The following is a 27,550-nucleotide window of genomic DNA, read 5'->3' on the forward strand; positions in this document are numbered from 1 at the left end:
AGACGTTAACATCAATTTCAAATTACAACTTTTTTTTTTTTTTTTTTTAGTTTTTTTGTTGTTTTTTTTAATTCTCGCCATGCTGTTATTGACCAGATTAACTGGAAACATCTAGTGTACGAAAAGCTAAGACCAAGAGAGCAATACACTTTGGTCTCTCCTCTGCAGATCTGAAGTCGCATCAACACAAGTGCGCACTTAGTTGTAAAGTTTCCTCAGCACTGAAATGTATAAAAAGCATAATTGAAAATAATATATATTGAAATCACTCAACTATTTTTTCTTAAAATGAACATTTCCATATATGCAGATCTCTCAGTAACAAAAGTACAAAAGCTACCTTTCACAATGTGAAAAATTGAGGTATTGCAAAAAGGAGTTTCCCCATTTGTGAAAAATGTGCCTAAAATGACTGTTGGAAAAAGAAAAAATATTTAGAAAAGTAGTGCATAATAAATGTTTATATGTGCATGACAAAATAATTTAGCTAGAAAACACTGTACCAAAAATCAGCAGGCCATGTATAAAATAATCTTTTTTTTTCATCTCATTTAACAGCAAATTCTTCACAAAGTGTTTTAACTTCTAAAATGCTCACCCACCACACCCACAAAACTAATGTCCAGGGTGCAAAACTGGTGCAACGACACCACGCCGATATGAGGATACGTTTCTCACTAGTGTGTGTGTATAATCAAGTTTCTGTACTAACTCCCTGACATATTTAAATGCTCAGCTAGTAGGTTACCACTGAGTGACTTAAAACGTCAAAACAAATGTGAGGATTAGTTTTACTTCTGCTTTGTGAATGTGCACTTAATGTTAAACTTTCTGCAGAACTGTTTGAGATTAAAAGAACTAGTGCCTACCAGCGTGCACCTCCATTTTGAGCTATGGAGAGTGTGAGGCCTTGTGTGTGTGTGTGTGTGTGTGTGTGCGTGTGTGCGTGTGTGTGTCTGCAAGCCCTGTTGATTTTCCACTGGTGTTTTAATGGGTTTTGACTGCACTGTCAAATATATATATATAAATATATTATATTCAAGGCCAATCTTTGGTTTGCTGGGCTTGACAGTTAAGCAAAACTGGGTAGAAGTGACAGAATTTAAAAAATATATCAATGAAAAAAAAACGTCCTTCAAGAAATGAGAAAGAAAATAAGACTACTAAACCTAAATAAGAAATGAGCTACAGTGAGACCCACTACTGCACAGCCATCTTTGGTTCCCAAAAGCCACTGGGTACAACTGACTGTTATCAAGAGCAAACTGCATGTGGGTCACAAGTGTGTAGTAGTAGAGCACACTGCAGAGACTATCTTCATTTATGCTTCAAAAACACTGGATGCTGAGTTGGATTAGCTTGGCAGGAGAAAGGATAGAGGGTTCGCCAAAAGGGCAGATCCCCCCATGACTCAAATGTGTGCTGACGATTGGGAAATCAGATAAACTTTAATTGCTTCTTTCATTAAATGTAGCTGACTCTCGGATGCAAAGCAGAGTATTTTCACTAAAGACTTGGGAGAATTGCACAAATGCATTTAAAAAAAAAAAAAAAAAACACACAAAAAGGACAGGCATTTCCCGTTTGGTGGTAGCCCCGTAGAAACTGCAATAAAAAGGCGGCCACTTGACCAGCCTTCTCTCAAGGAGTTACCATAACCTCAGTCCTGAAAGATGTGGATTCGAACCCCCGCTGTGTGCACACACAGAGAGCAGGTTTTGATCCATGAATGAGGCCCTAACCTCTGTTAGCTGCTAGCTTAGCAGCACAGGCCGACATAAGGAGGGGGAGTGGTGCTGGACTTATCTCTTTACCAGTAAGCCTGTCTGTCTCTCCTGTAGCCTCCCGACGCCATACATTCCCCTTATACACTGTATACTGTACGATGCTCTGCTCTGTCCCTAGCACAACCCTGGGTTCGATTACAAAAATAAGGTGATGAAGCAAGTGAGTACAAAACTGTGCCAGTCACACCACACTCTGCCTGTTGCATCACTTCCCTTTGATTATACTTCTAAGGAAAGGAGAACACCAGCGGGTGATGATGTTTTTCTTTCTTGCTTTTTTTTTTTATCCTTTCATTTTAACTGTATTCGGCACATTAGCAGCTGAGTTTGAGGTATTAGTTTTTGCATGTCAAAATGGAGATCAAAACCCAAATATGCGTTGCTAAAAATTTTCGTTGCGATTTTCAAGTAACATCAACATATTTGTATGATGTCGGAAATCATAAAAAGCGAGGTCCAAACATTTTGATATGGGAGGGAAAAGAATCCGTTTCGTTCTGCAGCGGGCCCTCTCTGTTCTTCAAAGTTAATTCAAGATTCAGCTTTGGTTAACTACTACGGGTCTCATATACTATATCTGCACTCTTTAAAGTTGAAAATAAGTGCACTCTTCTTTAGCAACACCTTTTTCAATTCACATTTGCTCTGGAGCCTCTCGCATCAATACAGAACTTTTTCACACCTCTCAGAAATAAATAGCCAATGGTATGCTGTTTCAACAGCATTTTGCTCTAGAGACTCAGTACAAAATAAAAAGCAATAGCTCTGCTACAGAAGAAGTCAATCAAATGTCAAATGAAGTGTATTATTTTGGGGCCTCTTGTATCAAAAAAAAAAACAACATTGTTTAGGAAATAAAAAAAAACATGCCAATTGAATAGCAGAGTACCAAATCACACCCCAAACTTTCCTATATATGTATTTTTTTGACAACTAATAAAAATATTTAAAAAATCAAACGCATAAATAAAATTATGTTACACATCTTTTTTCCTTGCTGGACATATTTGGATATAATTCCAGTTTTTCTTTTCTATCTTCAAAATATAGATATATATTAACTTAAAAAAATGAGAAAAAGTTTCAGTGAAATTAGAGCAAAAAGGAACCAGCAACAGAAAAGTGCATTTATTTGTACAATGATTTGCGACTCCTGCACTACCTGCCCTCCTGCTCCCCTGTTGCCTCTCCTTCTTTGTCATCTGTTCAGTTCCAGCGGAAGGAGATGTGACGGGGTCGGTCGCCTCCCTCCTTCACCAGGGGTTTGTGAAACTCTCGTCCGGCGCGCGAGTGGATGGCCGCCCAGCAGTACTCGCAGTAGTACTGCAGACAGGTGACGTTGGCGCAGAAGAATGGTGCAAACTTCCCTCCACAGCGAGTTCCCTGGCACTCATCACACAGCTGGTCATCCAGCACATATGGCTTCACTTCCACCTGCAATTAGAGGTGAGAATTGTTTATTTCTGTACAATAGTTACAAACCCCAATTCCAATGAAGTTGGGACCTTGTGTAAAATCAAATAAAAACAGAATACAATGATCTGCGAATCCTTTTCAACCTACATTCAATTGAATACACGACAAAGACAACATATTTAATGTTCAAACTGATAAACTTAATTGCTTTTTTTTGCAAATATTCACTCATTTTGAGTTTGATGCCTCCAACATGTTCCAAAAAATCTGGGACAGGGGCAACAAAAGACTGGGAACATTGAGTAAAGGTCAAAAAACACCTGTTTGGAATTTTCCACAGGTGAACAGGTCAATTGGAAACAGGGGAGTGTAATGATTGGGTGTAAAAGGAGCATCCCCAAAAGGCTAAGTCATTCACAAGCAAGGATGGGGCAAGGTTCACTTTGTGAACAACTGCATGAGCAAATAGCCCAACAGTTTAAGAAGAACGTTTCTCAACGTACAATTGCAAGGAATCTAGGGATTTCATCATCTAGAGTCCATGATATCATCAAAAGATTCAGAGAATCTGGAGAAATCTCTGCACATAAGCAGCAAGGCCGAAAACCAACATTGAATGCCCGTGACCTTCGATCCGTCAGGTGGCACTGCATTAAAAACCGGCATCATTCTGTAAAGGTTATTACCAAAGGGTATTAACACTTCGGAAAACCATTGTCAGCACACTTCGTCCTAACATCTACAATTGCAAGTTAAAACTCTACCACGTAAAGTGAAAGCCATATATCAACAACACCCAGAAACGCCGCAGGCTTCTCTGGGCCCGAGCTCATCTGAGATGGACTGACGCAAAGTGGAAAAGTGTGCTGTGGTCTGACGAGTCCACATTTCAAATTGTCTTTGTAAATCATGGACGTTGTGTCCTCTGGGCCAAAAAGGAAAAGGACCATCCAGACTGTTGTCAGCGCAAAGTTTCCAAAGCCCGCATCTGTGATGGTATGGGGGTGAGTTAATGCCCATGGCATGGGTAACTTGCCCATCTGTGAAGGCACCATTAATGCTGAAGGAACATACAAGTTTTGGAGCAACATATGCTGCAATCCAAGCAATGTCTTTTTCAGGGACGTCCCTGCTTATTTCAGCAAGACAATGCCAAGTCACATTTTCCATGTGTTACAACAGCGTGGCTTCGTAGTAAAAGAGTGCAGGTACGAGACTGCCATGCCTGTCTCCCATTGAAAATTTGTGGCGCATTATGAAGCGCAAAATATGACGGAGACCCCGGATTGTTGAGCAACTGAAGTCGTACATGCAAGCAAGAATGGGAAAGAATTCCACCTACAAAGCTTCAACATTAGTGTCCTCAGTTCCCAAATGCTTATTGAGAGTTGTTAAAACGAAAGGTAATGTAACACAGTGGTAAACATGCCCCTGTCCCAGCTTTTTTGGAACGTGTTGCAGGCATCAAATTCAAAATGAGTAAATATTTGCAAAAAAAACCAAACAACAATAACAATAAAGTTTAGCAGTTTGAACATTAAATATGTTGTTTTTTAGTGTATTCAATTGAATATAGGTTGAAAAGGATTTACAAATCATTGTATTCTGTTTTTTATTTACGTTTTACACAACGTCCTAACTTCATTGGAATTGGGGGTTTCCTAAGTCTAGGGAAACAGACGGCACTTGAAAAGTAAATAATTGGTCTGACAAAACAACAAGTATACTACTGGTGTTGTTCTTCAAAATCTATCATTTTAAAGCTACGGTTGAAAATTTTAAGAAAAATAACTGTTGTATTGGCAAAAAAATGTTACTATATTCTGAAAGAACTACATAGGAGAGATAATCTATGAAAAAAAAACATGTCCTTCGTCCTACTGCTTTTACTGGCTAAAATCTACCACTGTGCATCAAAAACAACCAATCAGAGCAGAAGTCAGAGTGTCAAACTGGGCAGCACTGACCAGTGTACCAAGATTCAGTTCCTGTATTGCCTATCTGGTCTTTAAGCCTGATGTAACACCCTTTCAGAATACTATTTCCAGGTCCAAACCTTGCATTGTTTACAATGTCACAGTGTTGTTTGAACAGAGCCAAGTCCACAAAAAAAAGACCTAATTGTAATTTTACCGCTTTCCTATCAATAAGACAGAGAGGAGAAAATGGCTGCAGCTTATAAGTTACAATCCTTAAACCAACGAAGAAAACCAAAGTTTTAGCACTAGTGCCAACACCCTTTTAAATTACTATCCTTATAAACCTGATAATCTATAAATAAAGACACCTGGGAGAGTGAGCTTTTCTGCTATAGGGTATAATAAAGGGAAGTGTATACGCATCACATCATAGCTAGCTAACATCTGCTGTTAAGGATGATACGCTATTCCATTTTCTGAAAGAGGCATTTCTTAATAACCATACAGGACTGCTTAAACTCTGAACTTGAATCTAGATACTATAATATGTATCAGTCATGTTTTGGTGTTTTGGTGAAGGTGGGGAAGTTGACATATAATGAATGAATGTAAACAAGTAAGGCTGGCCGGCTGCAGACAGCAATATCAACTGTGCTCTTGCTTGGTTAAGACAAAAAAAACAAAACAAAACAGTAGAAAGCCTCTAGCTTTTATCACAGATATCCACAAGAATCGTGTTTAGCTTTTGCAAGTAACTTCAACAAATATTTACAGGTTTTGACAATTAGCAGTTAACATTAGCTAAAGTTAGCACTAGTGCTAAAACTTCAGTTTTCTCCATTTGTTTAAGAATTGTAACTTACCTTATCAGCTGCAGCCATTTCATCTTCTCTTTCTCATCAATAGGAAAGCGGTAAAATGACACTTCCATCGTTTTGGACTCAAATCTCTTCAAACAAAGCGCTATGGCATTGTAAAAAAACAGGAGGTTTGGATCCAGAAAAAAGTATTTTCCTGTAAAATGAGAACATTCGGAAGCACTGTCCTGGTGTAAGTTTTTTGGGGTTTGTTTCCGTTTTGTAGCGATGTTTTTTCAGCACATCTGTTTGTCCAAACTATTATTTATGCTAAGCCGAAGTCATGTAATTTGCTCTCCAAAGCAACAGATATTATTAATGTCTACTGATCCACCTTAACACAGCAACAGTGGTGTTAAACTGATTAGCTGGAACGTACAGGGAATGAACAGTCCATTGAAAAGGGAGAAAGTATATGCACATCTACGAATGCTCAAAGCTGACATTTGTTTTCTCCAGGAAACACACTAAAAAGAACGCAGCAAAAGGTGTTGCAATCCTGATAAGGAAAAATATACCATTTATCCACTCAACTCTTTCAGGCCAGAGGGGCAGATATTTGATAGTCAGAGGCACATTAAACTCCATACCATTAACATTAGTAAATGTATACAGGCCTAACTTTGATGACCCTGTTTTTTTCCAGGATCTTTTCAGTATTAGTCTGAATTTGTTACACTCAGACGTAATAATTACGGGGGATTTTAATTATGTTTTAGATGGTGCCCTTGACAGACAGTATTCCCATGCCAGCTCATTTAATAACAGTGGAGTACTCAATACTCTCATGCAATCGCATGAGCTCATGGATATCTGGAGGCTTCTCCACCTCACAACAAAAGATTTTTCATATTTCTCCACAGTTCACAAATCTTATTCTATGATTGTTTCTGTTAGATTCTAAGCTGCTAATGTCAGTAGTAGATTGCATGTTATCATAACATACTTATATCTGACCGTGCCACTGTATCTTTAAATTTAAATTTGAACCATAAAAAAGGTGAATATAGCTGGTGCTTAAATAACGGTTTATTAAAGGATAAAACCTTCTGCTCCTATCTGACTGGTAAAACAGATTTAATCTTAAGTACTGATGGGGGCGATGTGGATGACTCTACACTTTGGGAAGCCATGAAGGCCGTCATGAGAGGCCATATCATTTCATATGAGGCAGCAGAAAAGAAAAACTCCACGAGAAGGCTAACAGAAAAAGATAACCAGTTATCTGTTTTAGAAAATGAGTACAAAATAATGCGCAAACCAGAATTACTTTATAAGATTACGACCTTACTGTATGAATATAATTCTATTATGTCAAAAAATATATCAAAATTACTGATACAAGTCAAACAGAAAAAAACTGAGCTCAGTGACAAGCCTCACAGGCTACTAGCTCGTCAGCTGAAGCAATCAGAGGCTTTAAGAAGTCCTATAGCAACTTTTCATATCAGTGTGATTATGACAAAAAATATGGAGGATCTTCTACGCTTTAATTGGCAAAGCAAAATTGAACAATTGAATCGTAATATCGACTTTTGGAAAATTCCCCCAATCTCTATGGTTGGGAGGATGAATGCAGTTAAGTTGGCTGTTTTCCTACGCTTTGTCCACCTTTTCCAATCTCTTCCATGTTTTATTCCTCAGTCCTATTTCAAGCAGCTAGATCAATCATTATACCTTTTATTTGAAATTATAAGACAGTTAGAATATCTAAAATTCGCTTACCAAAAATCTAAGTATGAATGTGGTTTTTCTTTTCCGAAACTTTCCGAAATGTATTATAGGGCTGCACATGTATCCATTCTAGCATGGTGGAAAAAGGGTCCCCCTTATAATGCAGACTTCTGCCCAGCTTAGTTGCATACAGAGCGAATGCTATGCAAGAAGACATCATTTACTGCTCTTCTCAACAGCCCCACCACAGTTAAAAAGTGATATTTCAGTAGCAGTTTTGTAATAGGCAACACTATAAAATTTGGAAGCAGATACAATGATGTAAGGTTTTTTCCCTTTTTTATTTTTACTTTATATATATATATATATATATATATATATAATTTGTTGTATAAGGGTCTTTTTTTTTGTTGTTGGTGGTTGCTATTTTGAAACAAAACAAAACAAAACAGAACGTTTGTGACTCAGCTACCGTGTTGCAAAAAGTCAGTCAAGGTACCAAGCAATGCCCAGGGCCCGACCAACAGTCTAATTTTACAGTTTAACAGTACACTAAAAATATGTTTCTGAAAACATTGAAAAACAGGCAATCCACTAACATGCTACCTAGTTTGACCATTTGATTACAGTTCATGAGCAGCGATTGATATGATTAACAGCGGCTTTAGAGACTCCTCGACTCTGACTGGTTGTTTGCGTTAAGGTCACTAGAAGCACACCAAGGCAATAAAGTAGGCTAAGGATTTTTTCCCCACATATTATCCATCTCATTTCAGTTATTTTTCATTAAAGTTACTATCTACAGCTTTTTTGTCCTTCTGTAATTACCTCTCAAAATAACAGTTTTTATTGTTCGTTGCAGAGTCCGCGGACTAGTTTTAAATATTGCAGGGAGTAATGCAACAAGAGGGAGCAGCCACAGTGAGCATTAGAAAGGCTCCAAATGTTGAAATTTCTGAGATTTCAAACTCCCTTTACTGTACACGATTCACTTGCTTTTCCAACAGCTCAGTGATGAGGGATTGTGCTATTAGTGAGTGAATGTCACTGAGGCACTCGGTCTACAAAATTTGCACAGCAATTATGCAAATGAGAAAGCGGCGTACTATTATTCTAGTATTTCATATTATGATGTTACCTCTTAACTAGATATTTCTGTGGAATTTCTGCTCACATGATTTTGTTCATTCACTGCTATTGTGCAAATGTGAATAATATCTGAGTCAATTACAGGACAATATAAGATATGTTACTGGAACATCTTGGCTGCTGACAACAGTGGGTAAGACACTGATAGCTCTACATACAAGTGAGCAATGTATGAGTGACCGTGAAGACATAATCTTAAAGAAAATTGCTGAGTTTCAAATAAGAATCTGCAATGACACTTAAAGGGACAGTTCACCCCAAAATCAAAAATACATATTTTTCCTCTTAGCTGTTGTGCACTTTACTAGTCTGAATTGTTTTGCTGTGAGTTGCTGAGTGTTTGAGATATTGACTGTAAAGATGTCTGCCTTCTCTCCAATATAACAGAACTAGATGACACTTTGCTTGCAGTACTCAAAGCACAAAAAAAAGCTACATTTGAAAAACTCAACAGCAACATCTCTTTCAAGAAATTGTGACCCAGTAACTCAAGATAATCCATAGACCTTCTTGTGGGTAGAAGAAGGTTCTGTTGAATATCTCTACAGTTCATATAACCAACAATTTCGACTTGTGAAAACAATATCGATTGATAGCACTACAGGTAAGAGGAAAATTAAGCATTTTTGATTTGGGAGTGAACTATCCCTTTTGAACCTCTCTGTATTTTAAACACTGTTCAACAGGACTGCCTGTTCCTGTTATTTTACTTCTCGTAACTGTTAACACGGCATTGCTATAAATAAACATGTATGCTCATCCAACCTCCCCTGTACTTTCAAAAAGGAAGAGAAATTGTTTATGCTGGTTTTCATCAACATCTAACAAAGGTCTTGTTGATACTGCTCTTCGCTCTCACTATATGTAAGACATTTTGGTCGACTTTAATTTCAAATGAGTGAAAAAACAATTCTTAAAGCGTGGAGCCAGGGCAAGTATTGGTCTTCTGAAATGAATATACAGTTATTCTAAATGCGCTTCCCTCCTATATATTCTCTACTAATGAGCAAACACATTCTGTATATATAGTGCTGTTTTTTTACTCCCTAAAGAAAATCTAGTCAGACTTTCTCTCTTTTAGCACAACTCAACAAAGGGGCCAAAATGCAAGGAGAGTTTGAAAGAAATAGAACAGGAAGTGAGGTGTGGGGAGACAAATGAAGAAAGAAGGGGACCGGCGTGGGGAGACTGAAAAACACTGAGCTCTCTTTTCTTTCCACTCACCCGTTTATCGATTTCTCCATGCTGCAGCTGCACAAAGCGAGCACTGATAGCAGCAATGTAGCTCTGCTGATTAGAAAAGGCGACCCGCCCTGCTCCCTTGGGGTACTTCAGCTCGGGATCTGTGTCGATGCCAGCGTAGCAAACCCCGCCATACAGGCGGTCCATGATCATGGCCAGCTCCACTGAAAAGGGAGAAGAGAAACATTGAACTAGATGAACAAAATATTCACAAAAACAAGTTTGATGCACAGAAGCAAAAGACATGAAACAAAATCCAGCGAGAGACACACACACACATACACATACACACACACACACACACACACACACACACACACACACACAGAGGCTTAATATATAAACTCTTGCCCATGTTGCCAGTGAACACAAACACAACAAGTAGCTGCGGGTTGTTGATCTGAAAGCTTAAAGCTGTCAACACAGATGGATTAAAGTTCAGCAGAGTTAGATGGAGCAAATATGAGAGTAGTGTCAGCTGCTAAAATGGCTGCAATAAATCCCGACAAGTTTATTTACGGTCTTCATTTTGTTTCTCTTAAAAGCAGTTAATATTCAAATTGGGGGGAGATGACCTTGCAAAATTACAAGGCAGCTTTACTTAGTTAAACATAAAAAAGTCAGATGGCAGTTATTTTAATATGCAGATTTTATACATGTAAATATAGAACCAAATATCACACAGGGTAATAAAACATTTGATACACCACAGGGCCTTCTGACCTCGGTCATTACTCAACTACACCCCAGAAGTCTAAAACACAGCTACCAGCAGTGTGGAAAACATGAACACACAGTGCACATAACATTGCTATCAGGATAAAAAGGAATTTATTATTCCACACAGCACTGCAAGTCACAGAGGGTACTTCCTGACAGGACCAGCATAGGTCAAAGCCGATCTCAGCGGCACAGTGCCTCTTTTAGCCCTACCCGCTAGCAGGTCTACTGTTTATTATGAACACAAGCTGATCACACAGCAGCGTCTCAGAGAAAGGAGGTTTTGTTTACAGCTGGCATTATAAAGATTGGGAAGAAATGACGCATGAGAAGTAAAGGAGGGTTGCTCAGTGTTGCTCATGTGGGGATTTGCAATATAAACATATGTAAAAGGATAAAATGCAGAGATGGACTGAAAATGTATTGATAAATTAAATAAATAAGCGAAAATAAGGGAATAAGACTATACTTATAGGGTTTAGCGTTAATGTTTTTTTGTCTCAATTTTTAAAGGCCCTATACGAATTGTTTCACTTATTAGCGGTTCTTAAATAACCACCTGACAAGTCTTTGAACAAAACCCTGTTTTATCTGCCTTCCTCTCAAACTTGTGGCAAGCTGCACAATACATAGTTGGAGTTCGGGCCACAACTTCTAATGCCATCAGACTATACCCTGGTTTCCAGGATAACTTAAATGTTCGCTTAATGATATATATTGCCTTATGTCAAGATAATGGCACTAGCATTTGCTGAATTCAGGCACATTTACGTACAAATTTAGAAAATAATTCTTAAATAGTTTCCTCATATCAACACAAATATACTTGTTTTTCGTTTGGCTTAAATGAAAGGACAAACATGAAAATGAAGGATACCTGCACGGAGCGGACGAGGGACACCTCCCACAAAGATGGTTTTCCTCGGGTCCAGAGGCTGAGATCCATCCATCACAAAATCGCTGTCATTCAGGTTCCACGGGCGGATCTGGACCTATCACACACAAAACCAACAGTTTTCAGCACCACTACTGGACAAGTTACAATAAAATAAAAATAAATAAAAGATGAAAACAATAAACAATTTATTCAGAGTGGTAACCCCTTACGTGACATTGTGAATGTAATATTACCATAAATCCTCTTGATAATGAGTTATATTACTTTTTACTGCTAAAAAGTAATTTATAACTTAAACAACACTGTTTAGCACTAACGCCCGGGACACACTGCATACATGAGCAGCATGTAAGCATTGTGAAACCTGTTTCTTTTTTTATTTTGGCACCCATGTTAACAGGTTCACATTCACATTGCACGTGTGAGAAATGCTGGTTAGGTGCGTCTCAGCTGCTTCTGAGGTACGAGACATCTAGAGAAATGGTGACTCAACCTTTTTTTCCAACTGACGCCCGTGGCTGTCAGCAGAAATAGACATTGAAAATGGTGTTTTGATAATTATTTCAACTCTATACTACCATTAACTACAGTTTCAATGGCTTTATCTGTCACAGACATTAGGAAATACAAATACATGTTTAACTCAACCTTCTCCATTTCCATTTCAAAATAAAAGCCCTCTGACAACAGTTCTGTCGACAGAATCCCATGCGTTTTTGACATAAGGCATTTTATTGTGAAATATTTGCAGGATCATGTTGTTGACAATGCAGGAGCTGCACCGCTTCATATATGAGGGGAGCATGCGCATATAATTGTGGAAATACAGTATTCATAGCAGCAGGCAGCTCTGCAGAAGCATCAAAGCAAAAAACGCTGCCAGTGTGAACAAAGCGAGCATGCAAGACGCAGCAGTTCTGCAGAGTATTCCAGGCGTACAAACAGCTTGTAGTAAAATCAAGTAAAAGACATGGGTGTGTTTGTGTGTGTTCCCACTGACCGGCTTGTCTTTGATGGTGGGGCTGGACACACAGAGGTACAGCTTGCCGTCCTCTTCGATGCAGGCATCGATCAAAGCCTGCACTGAGCTCTCATCCTGGAACAGCAGGAAGGCGTAGCCTACACATAATATAGCGGGGTTATTCATGCTGCTGGGGACACGATGTATTGTCAAAGAGTCAAGTTGGAATTTAGCGCAATGATTACTGTGGCTGAACACGACATTCTGCATTCACAGCAGGGAGGCATAAGCTTTTACAAACAGACAAAGAAACAGACAAATAGTCCACACATGGTTACAAAATGCTTCAGATAATAGCCCAGTGACAAAACCAGACTGCACAGATGAATACATATGAATGGCAGTAGTACACAAATACAATGCTAACAATGCTGTACTGAAAAATACAGTCACTAAAAGACATCTGTCTTTACTCATGCAGAAACACAGAAAGTTAAGCAATAACTGAAAACTATCTTTTGTGGTAAGAAATTTGATTAGGAACCAAGCACTCATATATGTCAAAAAGCTATAGCAGCAACCCTATCAAAAGAGTAAACAACTGCCAGACAAAATAGGAGAGAATGAAGAATTTAGCAAACCTTTGGGTGGAAAATAGGATTTGCTCTCTGCTTTGTGAGGCCAGTCCACAAACAGGTGTCCAAAACGCCGGAAACTAGCTGTTATCTCATCTGAAATTAAAAAGACACAATGCACATTCATTGGCATTTTGAAAAAAGAAAGAAAGAAAGAAAGAAAGAAAGAAAGAAAGAAAGAAAGAAAGAAAATCCTTTTGATCTTAATGTAATTACTTTACCTTCATCTATATCTGGGGGCAGTCCTCCCACAAAGACCTTGCGCGAGTAGCGTTCAACGCGCTCTCCATTCTGGTGTGGAAAGCAATGTGGAGAGCCCAGGCCTGCGAGACCCTGATCACCACGCTCATCATCAGGGAAACCATCCTCCATGGGGAAGAGAGAGGAGTGACCTGAGATGAGAAAGAGAAGAAAATGAGGAAATGTTTATTTCCTGAAGATAAAACTTTAAGTCAAGGTTCAGGAGGTGTTGTTCATGTTTGCAACACCAGGGCAGTATTGACAACTATTCATATTACTCTTCTTTTACATCTTTTCACTACATTCAATAGTCCACCTGAAGGGGAAGAAGCAGAGTATTTCTTTTAGTCTTTATCTGACATCACTTGCCACATAATTTAGGCAAGTTAGTAGCATGCAATGCACATAACTAGGGTTGCATTACAATACATTTCTATTTGCTCAGGCACTGTGTGGCTTTAATATCTTCTGGTCAAAGTGCAACGTTGCAGGTGTTTTCTAGACCCCCATTTCCACAGAGAATTAAAATCTGCCAAAACTTTCAAAACTTCAGACTAATGTTCCGAAAACACAAACTGGAGTAAAGGTTAACATAAAGCACACACAGGTTAGCAGGAGATCATGTTAAATAATTGCTCATTAAAATCTAGATAAACAAATATATACACAGCAAAAAAAGTAAAGTGGTTATGAGTTATTTTTTTAGTCATGTGGCATGTAAATATTGCAGTTTGTAAGTATGTATCAGAGTAATTTCCAAAAGAACTAGTCTGAAAAAAAAGAAGTGTTAAGTATGGTAAGTGTAATGTCTTTGAAGGACTGGACATGCATGCAGTTTCTCTCTAACAAACACATCATTCTTTGGGGTGTCTGGTGGCTCAGTGGAGCCATAGCAGTCATGGGCTCCATTCCAGCTTGTGGCCCTTTGCTGCATGTCATCCCCTCACTCTCTCTCCCTTTCACGCTATCAATCTCCTGTCCTATCTAATATAGGCAAAAATGCCAAAAAATAATCTTTGAAAAAAAAACAAACCAATTTATTCCTTAAAGTGAGCAAGTCTTAACAGTTTTACTGTGGACTGTGCATGTTTGTGCTGGTGTATGTGGATGTGTTGCAGAGACTAAGCCCTCCCCGGCCTATTCCTGCTCCAATACAACCTGCCCTGAGCTGCTTTATAAAGATTTATGCAAGGGAGTTAGCCTCAGCTTACAGTATGCACTGTGTGTGTGTGAGGATGTGTGTGTGTGTGTGTGTGTGTGTGTGTGTGTGTGTGTGTGTGTCCAGCCATGTGCCTGGCCATGTGCTTCTGTTGCAGTGTGTGTACACTTCATGTGTCTTCCTGCTTCATTAACTATCTGTTAAATGTGACACTAGCAACTACTGTCTGACTTAACAGTCTTGAAAATGATTGTGAAAATGAGAAAAACACGCAAGCAAGAGTCAAGCATAACAAGAGAAATGCACACTAATGTAAGATGCTGATGCAGATCAATTCACAAGCTGATGGCAAGGCTCGACAATCATGCAAACAAACATGTCACTTCACTGTACGGATACAAAACGCAGAGTAATTCACAACTTTTACAAGCATTCATTTAATAATCAATGCCTTGTAACCAATAACGACACAGCTTGACATCACAAAAGTCAGTCAAAATATTGAGACCGACAGAGTAAAACTTAGGCTTGAAAAGAGAATATACCCATATTTTTTTTTTACCTCGTCTCCTGCTATAATTCCTGGCTGCATGTGGAATAAGGACAAATCAAAGAAGAGGGTGATTATAAAAGATGCATAATACACTGTACCGATAAAAGTGCCAGGTGGGTCATGACAATGGAGGGATGTTTCATCATCTGTCTGTCTGCCTTTTATTTTTTATTAATCAGTGGTGAATGATAATAAGCCTCTTAGACTGTCCTCATGCTACATTGTCAACACTAGTCTCTAAATTTAACCCTTTGAAACTTGAGCAAATTGGTTTGATTTCTTTTTGAAAAAATATGGAAAAAGAGATTGAGCAACTTAAAAAGACATGGCCCTACAAAAGAATAAAACTTTGCTATAAAAAAGAAAGAAAAAAAAACAGCTACAAACATGAAAATGACCTGGTAAATGCACAGATGAAACTGTCTTTATTGCATTTTATTTTTTTCCTGCAATGTCATTTTAAACATAAAACTGTTACAATTATAAGTATAGTTTTTAAGGTTATTTTTTGGATATTTTTTAATATACCCCCCTTCTTTTTAAGACATTTTTTAGGTATTTTTTCTGCCAGCTTTTACTAATTTCTTGCAGTTTGTGGGACACTTTTTCCCCATGTTTTGAAAGAAATCTAACTTCAAAGGGTCAAATAACACCTGAGAGACATTTAAACACAGCACAAGAAAACTGATAGAAATCCAGGTTTCAAGATGTTAAAGTACTAGTCAGTAATTTGAAAGACAAACACTTCAGTGAAGGAAGGTAATGACTTGTATCTCGATAATGGCGTGACACTTGTCCCTAGGCTATTTATACAACACTTTCAAAATAAAGTTGCAAAGTGCCTCACTCTCAATAAGAGATAAAAGACCAAAAAACAAAAGACAAAGGAAAAATCAGTTCAAAATCAACAAAGATTATATACGATTGAAATATAGACATCAAGATTACAATAAGAAGGAAACTCAGTGAATACAGACCTCTGCCCAGGCCAAATGTCTTATCTTGTACTGTTAACAAAAGTGAAATATAATTTCCACCCCTCAATTTGGATTTGCTCCAAAATATATTGTGTTCGTCATTCGTGAAGATTTTCTGCCTTCTAATTATTAGCAAGAATCATATAAAAGGGAAGGAACAATTTTTCCAAAGACCAAACCTTGAGGCACACCATATGTAATAAGGAAAAGTGATAAGATACAGTTGTACTCTAGTAAACCCACAAACATCCTGTACAACTAGGATATCACAAGAACCAATGCTTCAGTCCCAAGTTGATGCCAAATCTCTGAAAACGTGACAGTAATCGTTCTTCTCTGGTACTACAAGTACTGTGCATGCAATTCTTCCAGACCCGATGGGGCAACATGTACCTACATGGCTGGCAAACACCAAAGAAGATGAAAACCTACCAGTACAGAAGAACAACAACAGTTGGAGGATGGTAACAAGTGCAACTGCATTGCCAGCTATGCCTTGACTCGTTGGAAAGAAAACCGTTTTCCCTGAGGCCTGCGTATTTGTTTATTCTTTGCACACACGGCTACAAACACCAACACTATTACAAGGTACTGAGTTTCTTTTCTGCTCTGAACAGTGTACATTTGGCATTTTTTCTGGTTGGTTAGAGCTGGTTAATGTTCAACTTTGGATAAAACGCTCTCATTACTGTCACTTTTTATCCCAGCCATCACATAACAGTAGAGGAGGGGAAGGACAAATAAGACAAACCAGTAAGACCAGCCCACACATCTTACATGAACGAGTGCTGAACAACAACAATGGACAAACATATGTTAATATAGTGTAGGTTTTATATTGATAAATCAAAATCTCATGAACTCATAGACTAGTACTTTGCATTCGAGGCAGCTCATTAAGGTTTAATATTAAAATTTAAATTGAATTTGATTTAAATGTGTCAAATAGAGGAGTTGTGTACATGGGATTTATTGTTCTGTTTTTGTTTTTTAACATGATATTGAATTGAGTATGGATAACCATCGCTGGTAATGGTATGAGCTACTAAATTTCTGGTATGACCCTGATAACAATGGACAAGTCAGTGCCGTCTCAGTGTAAGAAAACTGAAATTCATCAGGTTTATTACTACAATGCAAGTGTTCCCAGTGGCTACAATATGTTGCTCATACAAGTGCTTCCTCTGCACTTGTGTGTCTAACTTCCAGTTACCATCGAGCATTTCTGATTATGGCCAGCCATTTCACAATATGTGATTTGCCTTCCTACAGTCACACGTCAGACTTTTAAACAAAATGCATCAATGACAGTGAGCGGTTACCGCTGTAACCTCCATTGTTTTCAAGGTAAATACAATAGAAGCCCTGCGGCCAAGGAAGGCAACAGTGGCACCAGGGAAAGAGAGACGGTTACATACGTCCACGGTCAACTGCTTCTGACGCCAGAGCTGAAGAGTGAAACTTGTGTGACCATGGTGACCGCAGGAGGCACATTAAGGGAAACAATAGCGTTAACCACTCACTTTTTAAAAGCGCCATGGCATCTTCTGAAACCAGACAACATGCAATCTAAGAGCACAAATAAAACCAATGTATAGCTGTGATAACTATTGTAAGGAGACGATGTTTCACATTTTGAATAATTCTGTCAAAAATGTATGAATATTATACTCAGGGCTGCAAAAATCTAACTAATTTTTCTGCCTTTAACATGTCTATAACCCATCTGCCCCTAAATGCAGTTCACTTTTATATGTACACACAAGAAGATGTTCTTTTTATTCATTCAATTTAATATGCTCACTGGGACATAATGTTTCTTTGCACAGAGCTGAAGTGAAACAAATTAAAATGTGGACACTGGAGAGATTGAAGCATCGACCCATCTAAAACTGTGAGGACATGGAGAGGATGAAGAAGTGGCCAGAACACACAAGCAATAATCCACGGCTCCCTCCGCGGACTTTCCAACCCAGATGGACATTAACTCTGGGGGGGAGGTCAAAGAGAGCTCGAAAGAGAGAGAGGAGAGAGAAACAGGACAGCAGATTGAAAGAGAGCGGAGAGTGCTATAAAAAGATGTGTGTGCGAGAGAGGGAAAAATAGATTGGAGGAGATGGAGAAACAAGCTGCTAAAATGCTGTGTGGGGGTGACAGAAAATGAGAGTGAGAGGGAGATCAAGAGAATCTGAAATGCAATCTGTGTACGTTTATGAGACAACAAGTGTGTGTGCGTGTGTGCGTGTGTGTGTGTGTGTGAGAGTATGAGAGAGAGAGAGAGAGAGAGAGAGAGAGAGAGAGAGAGAGAGAGAGAGAGAGCTGGTGTGCAACCTCTGACTCCTGCCTATCCACTGGCACCATCTGTCCCAGGGCGTCATGACAGCTCCTGACCATGTGATCTCGCCATGTGACCCAGTGATCTTGTAAAGAAACCACTGGCCTCTCGTGTTTTACATCCTGGCCCGAGACCAGAAGGCAAAAGCTATAACAACACCATTACACAATAATAAAGCGAACGGGAGCGTGCAAGGGCAAAGGAGAGGCAACTGAATATTAAACTGCTGTTGTGGAAAGTGCAATATGTCATAGGGATTTGCAAGATTTTATTCAACCATTGGACAGAGGCACAGTTATTTATATAGATTTAAGTTTTCTACTGTGCAACAGAGCCAAATGATGAAATTAAATTAAAGCCTACAGAGATAACTTACTTGTACAAACATTTAATTCTGAATTTAATGTTGATTGAACAATGTAATAGATACAGAACGACGAGTTAAAATTGGCTTGCTATTAGCCTAGCCTTCACTCTGCCTGCCTCCGGTACGATCTCTCTGGAAAAGACGAAGGATTTGCAGCACAAAAGGAAGTCCTTCAACCGTTGTGCAACAAAAGCAAGAAGAGAACTCTGTTTTTGTTCCAGGTCCAGCGCAAGCTATTTGCAGAGTAATTTTTCTAGTAAACGAGTAAGTTTGCAGTTGTCATTACTGTGCACAGTGGTAGTGGAAATGGCAGAGGACAGTCTGTTTGGAACGTTCCAGAAACACTTATTGAAGGGAATTTGAAATGTGTGTAACATTATATAAGCAATTTTTGTAATATATATCATGTTTGTTGGCAAAGTTAGGTGAAAGGCTGCCACATGTTTTTTTCTTCTCTCTTCAATGTTGTGTGTGTTGATGATTTTGTGTAGTGTCGATCGCTCGTCTGTGGATAATTGCTAGGTTCTGCAGAAAACAGTGAGCAATCCCGCTAGTCTTTGCGACAGTGGCATCAACAATAATACCACTTGGAGATGCTAGGTGGGGGTAGAATTGAAAAGTTGACAAAGTATCATTTTACACTTTAAATATATGTCTTCATAGTATTTTTCAGATTTGGGTGAAGGACTATGTATCACATTTTGCATCAGAAGACCCTAAAATCAGGGGAATCATGGCAGCCTACTGGGGCACACTCTTGTTTGCGATCGACAAAGGGACCTCACTTGCATGTAAACATCACCTAAAACCAAATCCACAAATACAAAACCCTTCACATATGACACATATATAGCTATTCTATGTCATTCTATCCCTAAATCCATCCACTTATTTACTAGTGTCAAAAACAAACATACCCTCTATCTGTTTATCTTCTTTAATTCCGCTCTTTATCTGTTTGTTTGAGGGATAAACCAGTATCCACAGTCACTAAAAATGAAAGGACTCAAGAGAAGTTAACAACTAGGTGAAGGGTCATCAGCAGAAATGGTTGTCGGTTAGAACTACTTTTAAAGTGAGTGAGTCTGGAAATTGCCATTTCATTTCGAGTTGACATTTACAAAGCAGAGGGGCACTGAGGAGAGAAACAAAATTTTCAGTTGGATTTGATCCCATTCAAGCAAGGGCACGCAAGGCTTCAAACACAAACACTGAAGGTTATCTCACACTGGCCAACCAACTATCTCCACCTGCAGTACTCAGTGTCACCTACACAAAGATATGACAAGGAGTAGTGAGAGTTGCAAAAGTCACGAAAATTGGGGTCATAATGCTTTATATATGTCAACTTAGCAAGGGGAAAAGTGACATGATTTATCTAAGGGGGTGTTTTTTTCACCACAGGAACTATAAATATTGTTTTTTTACTTTTTATTTAGACTGTCAGGTGGAAACATTTTTAGATTAATGAGAAGTTGACTATGATGACTAATTTTAGATTGAAGGAAAACACCATTCAAAACAAGCTTGACATTTAAGTTTTGTTTTAAAGCAGCGGTTGCCAACTTGCGGGTCATGGCCCAAAAAAGGGTCACTCTGAATGGACCACAAGTGAACATGTTTATCTTGAACAAGCTTGTCAAGTTTGTAACAACTTGTCAAGTTTGTAAAAAAAACTTCTTTATTTTGAAGTACAGTAATTTTTTGGTGGAGAGCTTTTTATTTACTAAATTTTAAGTAACTGAACTTAATTCTTGCCACATTTTATTTCACTGTGTTCTAAGGCAACGTGTAATTTACATTTTGTGAGATAAAATAGAATATGTGGTATTTATAATGTGTGGACCTTGAACTATTGACTCGAAATCTGGAACCTGTGACTGGAGCAGTTGGGAACCACTGTTTTCAAGGATAACCTTTTTGGATTTTATTTTTCATGTCAGGATAGTTATGTATATTAAATTTTGCACACACTCCTTTTGACAAGTACGTTGCCATACATACCATTAAGGGGCAGAGGGTTGTCTCCACCTGGATGAGGGAACCCCAGACGACCTGCAAAAGAGGACACAGAGCAGAGACATTTACCTGATGGGGCTTACATTTGACTATATGTAACACATAGAGGGGTAAAGATAAAGATATTAAAATAAATCCATTATCAGATCATTGTTTTATGCTATGATCCATAATTTAAACAAAAAATCTCTTTGATTTTTCTATTTTGATGACTGCATAGCCCCAGAAAGAGTTGGCTCAGCCAGCAGCTAGCAGTTAAGAGCTAACTCGATAAAAAGGGCTGAACAACAGCGACTGTACTGGCAGAACAATCAGAGTTAAACGGGGCACTGGAGGGTGGGCACTATGCCTCTGACATAACACCCTTCCAATATCATCATTACCCTCCTTATATGAGAAATGTAGATCAGCAAGGTAAAGCTAGCCATTGGGGGACACACATGACTGCAGACACATACATGCGTGTCTACCATCATAGGACCGTCTACCACAACAAAGAACAGAGAAGCTCAGGTTAAAACACACAGCGGGACCGTGACTTCATTCTGTGCTCCATTACATTCATTACAAGCGGTTATTTTGTAGCTTCTATATTAATGTTCTGAATATCGTATAAGTAACCTTTAACATCCAATTTGAGATATGAGAGAACAAAACATGTCTATGACAAAGTACAAATGGCAATCACAAAAACTAGAGACAAATATTCAGAGGAAAATGCACCACAACCAGTTAAGCAGTTTGTAATTTTGGTAAAAGGCCATGACAATGGCAACACTCTTGATTACTGCTACATGTGCAGAGCTTTATTTCGCTGATGAGCAATATTAGAACAGTTCTTTAACAATGTAGGACATATTTTCAAATTAAAGGGCAAGGATCTGGTTTGAAAGAGCAGATTTGTACAGAAGAACATGTTGAACATTGTGTGTTTCAGACAGTTCATTAAGAGTGTTCACACAGAATAGGCTGCGGCTTTAACAGATATGAGAACACTGAGTGTTGCTTTCACATCAATCTCATTAGAGACTACATCTGTGGGACACCAACCATCTCTCTCTCTTCCTCTTATTGACCTCCATTTCCCTCTGTTTGCCTCTTTCTCTCTTCCTCTGAGCCTCATATCATACATTTTACATTGAGCCACTTGCCAGGCCCGTCTCGCACGCATAAACACACCCGCACCCACACAAATACATGTTATGATGCCAAACAAGCTTCAAAGTTATGCAAGGCCCGCTTGCTGCAGAGGGATAATGAGATGAAAGAGCTCAAATAGTACTACCATTGTTGTATGGGTCCGGACAGCCCTGTGATTGGTGCATTCCGATGCCTCGGTCACATGAAAATCTGCAGGCCCCTCCCCCACACTTCGCCTATTGAGCCCACAGAACTCAGTAGATGTGGTGCATAAAACAAATGCAGACCTCAGAAACCAGGACGCACCACCCATAGCTTCGGACTATACAAAGCTACACATATTCATACACTCCAGCACGGTCATTAATGTCTGGGCAATATAGGCATCAAAACAAGTTCTCTCGTTTAATAAAATGCTCAGTTTAATAAAAAATAAAAATTAAAGTGGCAACCAAACCCAGATTAAGCAGTCAAGCTCAATTTCTCCAGACTGCACGGCAAAATTCAACAGTTTATCTCCCTCTGTAATTTAGCTTTGTAATATATGAGCTGATAGGTGCACCACCCGAAATCAAAGTCCATCTGAGCACAACCCTTCATATTGGATTTTAAGAGCCTTTAATAGTATCTGAGGAGCAAGTGCGCTGGCACGTAAGCACACCACATCCCTGTGTCTGCAGGGTGGTGTGTGCCCGCTCTGTGAACCTTATTTGCAAGCTGCTGGCTGCGTACATGTACAGTGCAGTTAACAGTTTAAGCACATGCATGCACAAGCACACACAACAAAGTTGTGAGTGTGTGTGTGTGTGTGTGTGTGTGTGTGTGTGTGTGTGTGTGTGTGTGTGTGTTTTTGTGTGCATGGTGGCTGAACAGAGGGATCCTTTCTGTCAGTCAGGACAATGCTGGAAGCGATTCAAAGCCACTTCTACTGTAGACATTTTGTCTCGCCTGTTCCCTTGCTTCATCGTGCTCACTTTGTTCAATATGTTGTGTTGGAATGAGAAATTTGTGCTCAGCTTTTGTGTAGCTAAATGTGCTTGTGTATGCATGCTGTCTGTGTTTATTAGACTTGTGTGTGCATGCCTGTATGTATGTGACAGAGAACAGGAGGGAGCAAGGGACAGTTTGGCCTGGAGAGGAGTCAGCGCTCAAAGAAAATGTGCTGTAATTATGTTTTTCTTTTTACTTTTGCTGTGAGGGGGAAAGAAAAGGACTCACTTAAGTCACTGCTACACTTGGCAAAGCAGTGTACAAGCCTGGGCTGTAATTATGAAAACAAGGAATAAACAGAATAATATTTTGTAGCAGACCAAGGGCTAACAGACATGAAAAAAAGATAGGGAGTGTGGGATGAGATATGGCATGATGCATCATGTGAAAGCAGTAAAGAATGGGGCACTGTATAAGAACAAATCTGAGGAGGATGGCTGAAAAAATAAGGTCAAATGAGAGGAGAGAAAAGATAAACATGTTTTAATGCGATACATTGGACAAAGCATAGAATGAACTGAAACGATACAAGATTAATTTCACATATTATCAGCGCCAGGGCAGCCTATCTTTTCTCAGCAAAGATAAACAGAGCAGTGGCAAATAGACACAACATTCACAACTACTATAGGAAGTTGGGTTCAACAATACTTCATAATTTTCCAAACCCTACATGGTTTGATTCCTAATGAAGCAGAAGCTTGTGGGTTTTCAATTTGGAAGGAAACTTGTTTTGTCTTCAGGTGCCAAGCTCTTGGATCTAATCTAGTTGCGCAGGGATCTATGCCAGCATGGCTGCAGCTAAGACACCAAAACGTGGCTAATGAGGTAACCTTCCAGTCTTCCTCTCTTAATATTGAGGGAAGATTTACTAAGGTTTGACAGCAGAACATTAGATCACAGCTGGATGTGGCTGAGCCCAGTGGGTGAGAGGGCTGAAATAAATACGAGGTGGTAGTAAAATGTCTGGAGCTCAGAGTTTTCACTCATCTTGTTATTCTACAAGGGAAACCGGTATGTATGTGTGTTTTTACACACACCCTGGGCCTTACTTTGAAGACCATATAGGAATTTATAGCGACATAGAAGAAGATCAAGGATTTATGCACGTTTGGTGTTTGGTTTTCATTTTCTGCACAGTAACATTTAATGGTTCAAAAAGAAGACATACTCTACATCAGTGGTGGAGGAAGTAGTCAAAAGTTAAAGTAAAAAATACTCCATTGCAAGTAAAAACTCTAAATTCAGAATGCTGCTTAAGTGAAAGTGCAAGTATTCTCAGCAAAATGTACTTAAAGTATCAAAAGTAAAAGTATGTATCATGCAGAATGGCTCCTTTCAGTGTTATACTTTTACAGAATACCATATTCTTCTGTGTTCATCACTAACCACACTAAGAGCATTTTAATCTTGTAGATTTTTTTTTACGTGGAGCCAATTTTAGATACTTTGTAGACTACTAAGTACGTTATTAATATGGTACTGAATGCATTATATCATATAAGTATATCAGATGTTTTAAATATAAAAAGTAATAAGTAACTATCAGTGTCAAATAAATTTCGAGGAATACAAAGTATAATACTCCTCCGCTGAAGTAAAGGTAGATAGCTGCATAAAACAGAAATACTAAATTAAGTACAAGTACCTCAAAATTGTACTTAAGTACAGTACTTCAGTAAATATACCAAGTTACTTTCCACCACTGCTCTACATGACTAGAAAAGAAAAACTAAGTTAAGTTAAGTTAAGTTAAGTTAAGTTAAGTTAAGTTAAGTTAAAGTTAAGTTAAAGTTAAGTTAAGTTAAGTTAAGTTAAGTTAAGTTAAGTTAAGCAGTTATTAAACTATGATGACCAAAAGGTTGTGTAGTAGTCATGTAGGATTAAGCCCTGTGGCCTACTAAATTATGAAGGAATATAGCTGACAACTTAAACTCTACACCCAAATCCTTTAAAGCCTTGAAAAAACAAAGATATTACCTTTAAAACAATAGTAATTACCAGAAACTCTCCCACAGGTTACTCCCTACTCAACCAACAGCTACTATTGGCCACAGTACTTCTTGTTAGCTCAGCTCTCTCTTCCTATAATTACTGTCAGTTACGCCCTCTAAAACAACAAACACTGACTGCCTGCTGTATTCAATAACCCATTTCTGAGTTACCATTGACGAATGTTGCCTAACACCATTCAGCCAATAACAGACACTGCCTAGTCTCTATTAATCAACAATCCAAGTCAGCTAGAGTCCAATATCCAGTGGATGATTCTCTTTTTCAGACGATTACAAGTGTTGGCTCCTACTTTGTAATGTTTAGAATATTCTCACTTTCCAGTTCATAAACTAACTAGTTTTAGTTTGGTCTACCTATCAAATACCCCCCCAATTCATACCAATGAGTGTAAGTTTATAACGCTAACAGTGCAACAGCAAGACAAACTATAGCCACCACAATGATCAGATAGTTGAATCATCTAATCTCTTTCAGTTTAAAAAAAATGAACATTATAACTTTCATCAAGGTAAGATTTCACAAGGATAGTTTGGCTTTTGCAGCCACTAAACTTGCAAAACAAGCAAGTCAAAAACATTGAGTAATTGTTAGAGTACCTGCAAAAGGTGAAATGTACCCTTTACTGCACTGCCAAGCCGATAGCCACTTTGTGTTTGTATCTAAATTTGCAAATGAGCGTCACTGCAAAAACAGTCCTATTCACAAACATCTGCACTAACAGCAACTTACAGTAACAGGGAGATTTGAAGTGTTTTAAGAGAGTTAGTGGTAACTGATGCCCAAATTACACCATCTTTTTTTACAGTCTGATGGTGTGCATTTGAAAACACCAACAACACTGACAGAAATGACATCTCAAATTCCTGTTTCTGTCTGCTACGTTTTAATTCCTTGCCTGAAGTTTTGAAAATGCGTCGGCACCTCCTCCTTTTATTTTCCTCTGCTTTCTCTTGCAAAGGCAACATTTATACTTATAGATACACATAGATAAGTGCAATGAGACCCAAAAAATGGCAATCTGCCCTCAGCTGCAAAACATTCTAGGTATATTTGTACTGTAGCGCAATATCCTTTGTGAATTCAAACTTGAGACAGGACAGACAGCTGTTGCAAGTGATGCGCAATTCATGTTGCTTGCAGCGGCCGCAATCCATTCTTTCTGAATATATCCCTGAGTGTACGCACGTGTAAAAAGCACAACAGTAATGATACAGTAGAGCGTTTCAAAGACCAAGAATACAGGGATTTGCACTGAACCAGAAATGAAACAGACTATATCTATTTAAAGGTGCAAAGGTGCTGTACACCTACGGCCTACATCAGTTTAGAGGCTCTGTTTGATAACAAGCCAAGTGTTTCCTTCTCACAATTTTTACAGGCAAGATGTGGAAAATATGCTCATTCTGATTTGACTTGCTATTAATGGATACACATCAACAAATTCACACTATTTCTGACTATTGGGTTATGAAAACTGTTATTATCTTTTAAAATGAGAGTGATCATAAGAAACTAATAATGGCCAAACGCTTGAGTTCAGATCAGTGGAAGTGCCTCCATCTCTCTCACAAATCCCCTCTTAAATACAAAGCCTAAGCTTCCATCAGCCCTGTATTCTCTCTGCGTCTCCTTCTCAAAATGCACGAGAAAAAGAGGTCAGACTTATTGTGATGAATTCTCTCAAAAGTGAGAAACCTTTTTTTTTAAATTCAGAGTGGGAAGGAAAGAAAAGGAAGAGGAAGACAGAGGTGTGAGTTGACCTCTCTTATTATTGTTGAACACAACACTAAAGGAAGACACAATGTCTAGACATCTGATCTGTGGAGGAAGTGAAACTGCTAAGAATTGGTGTTAAATTGTGAATAAATATGTGCGTGTGTGTGTGTGTGTGTGTGTGTGTGTATGAGCAGTTATCAGCTCTACCTTGAAGTGTAACACTCCTACCGGATGCTTGGCCAATTGGATACAGTTATAACGCACACTTATTTTTATCTTTATCACATATGTTTAATGTTGATCTATGAAAGAGTAGGTTGATTTACATGTAATATTAATCATTTTTGTAATGTATGTTTCCATAACACTCTGCAATCCATTAAAGGTGCTTGCCAAGATTTGTGAAGACTTACTATTTGTGGAGCTTTAAATTTAAGTTGTCAGAGTAATGAGTCTTTTTAATGGGTTTTGGTTAGACGTCTAAAATAATGTCTGCGGTTAACATAAGCTTAAGAAACATTCACGTTTTGTTCTAAGACATAAAATACATCAGTAAATATCTCACTTGTAAACTATGAGGCTTTTATGTGTCTTAAAAAAGGCAGTTGCTAACAAGTAGCTAAATGAGACTACAGAGCATCATCACACCAAGCTACCCTGAACACAGCTTTACAGCCATGTTGTGGTTTTCATGTTAACTCATGCGACTGTAGCGTATTTCATTTATAGCCTAACACTGGCTCTGTACGTCTGGTGATGACATCTAGGGTTTAAAAATCC

At 38.5% G+C, this 27,550-nt stretch overlaps 1 protein-coding gene across 1 annotated transcript in view; it reads right to left on the reverse strand.

Moving 5' to 3' along the window:
- Positions 1-6: 6 nt before the first annotated feature.
- Positions 7-27,550, reverse strand: part of cpeb4b (cytoplasmic polyadenylation element binding protein 4b) — a 45,482-nt gene continuing 17,938 nt past the window's right edge. Inside the window, exons 4-10 of the mRNA XM_042498669.1 lie at positions 20,894-20,944; positions 13,480-13,650; positions 13,265-13,354; positions 12,663-12,781; positions 11,642-11,756; positions 10,027-10,208; positions 7-3,221 (exon numbers count right to left, since the gene is read on the reverse strand). Coding sequence (XP_042354603.1) covers positions 2,994-3,221; positions 10,027-10,208; positions 11,642-11,756; positions 12,663-12,781; positions 13,265-13,354; positions 13,480-13,650; positions 20,894-20,944 — 956 coding nt within the window. The 3' untranslated portion in view covers positions 7-2,993. The remainder of the gene's footprint in view (positions 3,222-10,026; positions 10,209-11,641; positions 11,757-12,662; positions 12,782-13,264; positions 13,355-13,479; positions 13,651-20,893; positions 20,945-27,550) is intronic.

Source organism: Plectropomus leopardus, chromosome 13 (genome assembly GCF_008729295.1).
Source record: "Plectropomus leopardus isolate mb chromosome 13, YSFRI_Pleo_2.0, whole genome shotgun sequence".
In the NCBI taxonomy this organism is placed as follows: Eukaryota; Metazoa; Chordata; class Actinopteri; order Perciformes; family Serranidae; genus Plectropomus; species Plectropomus leopardus.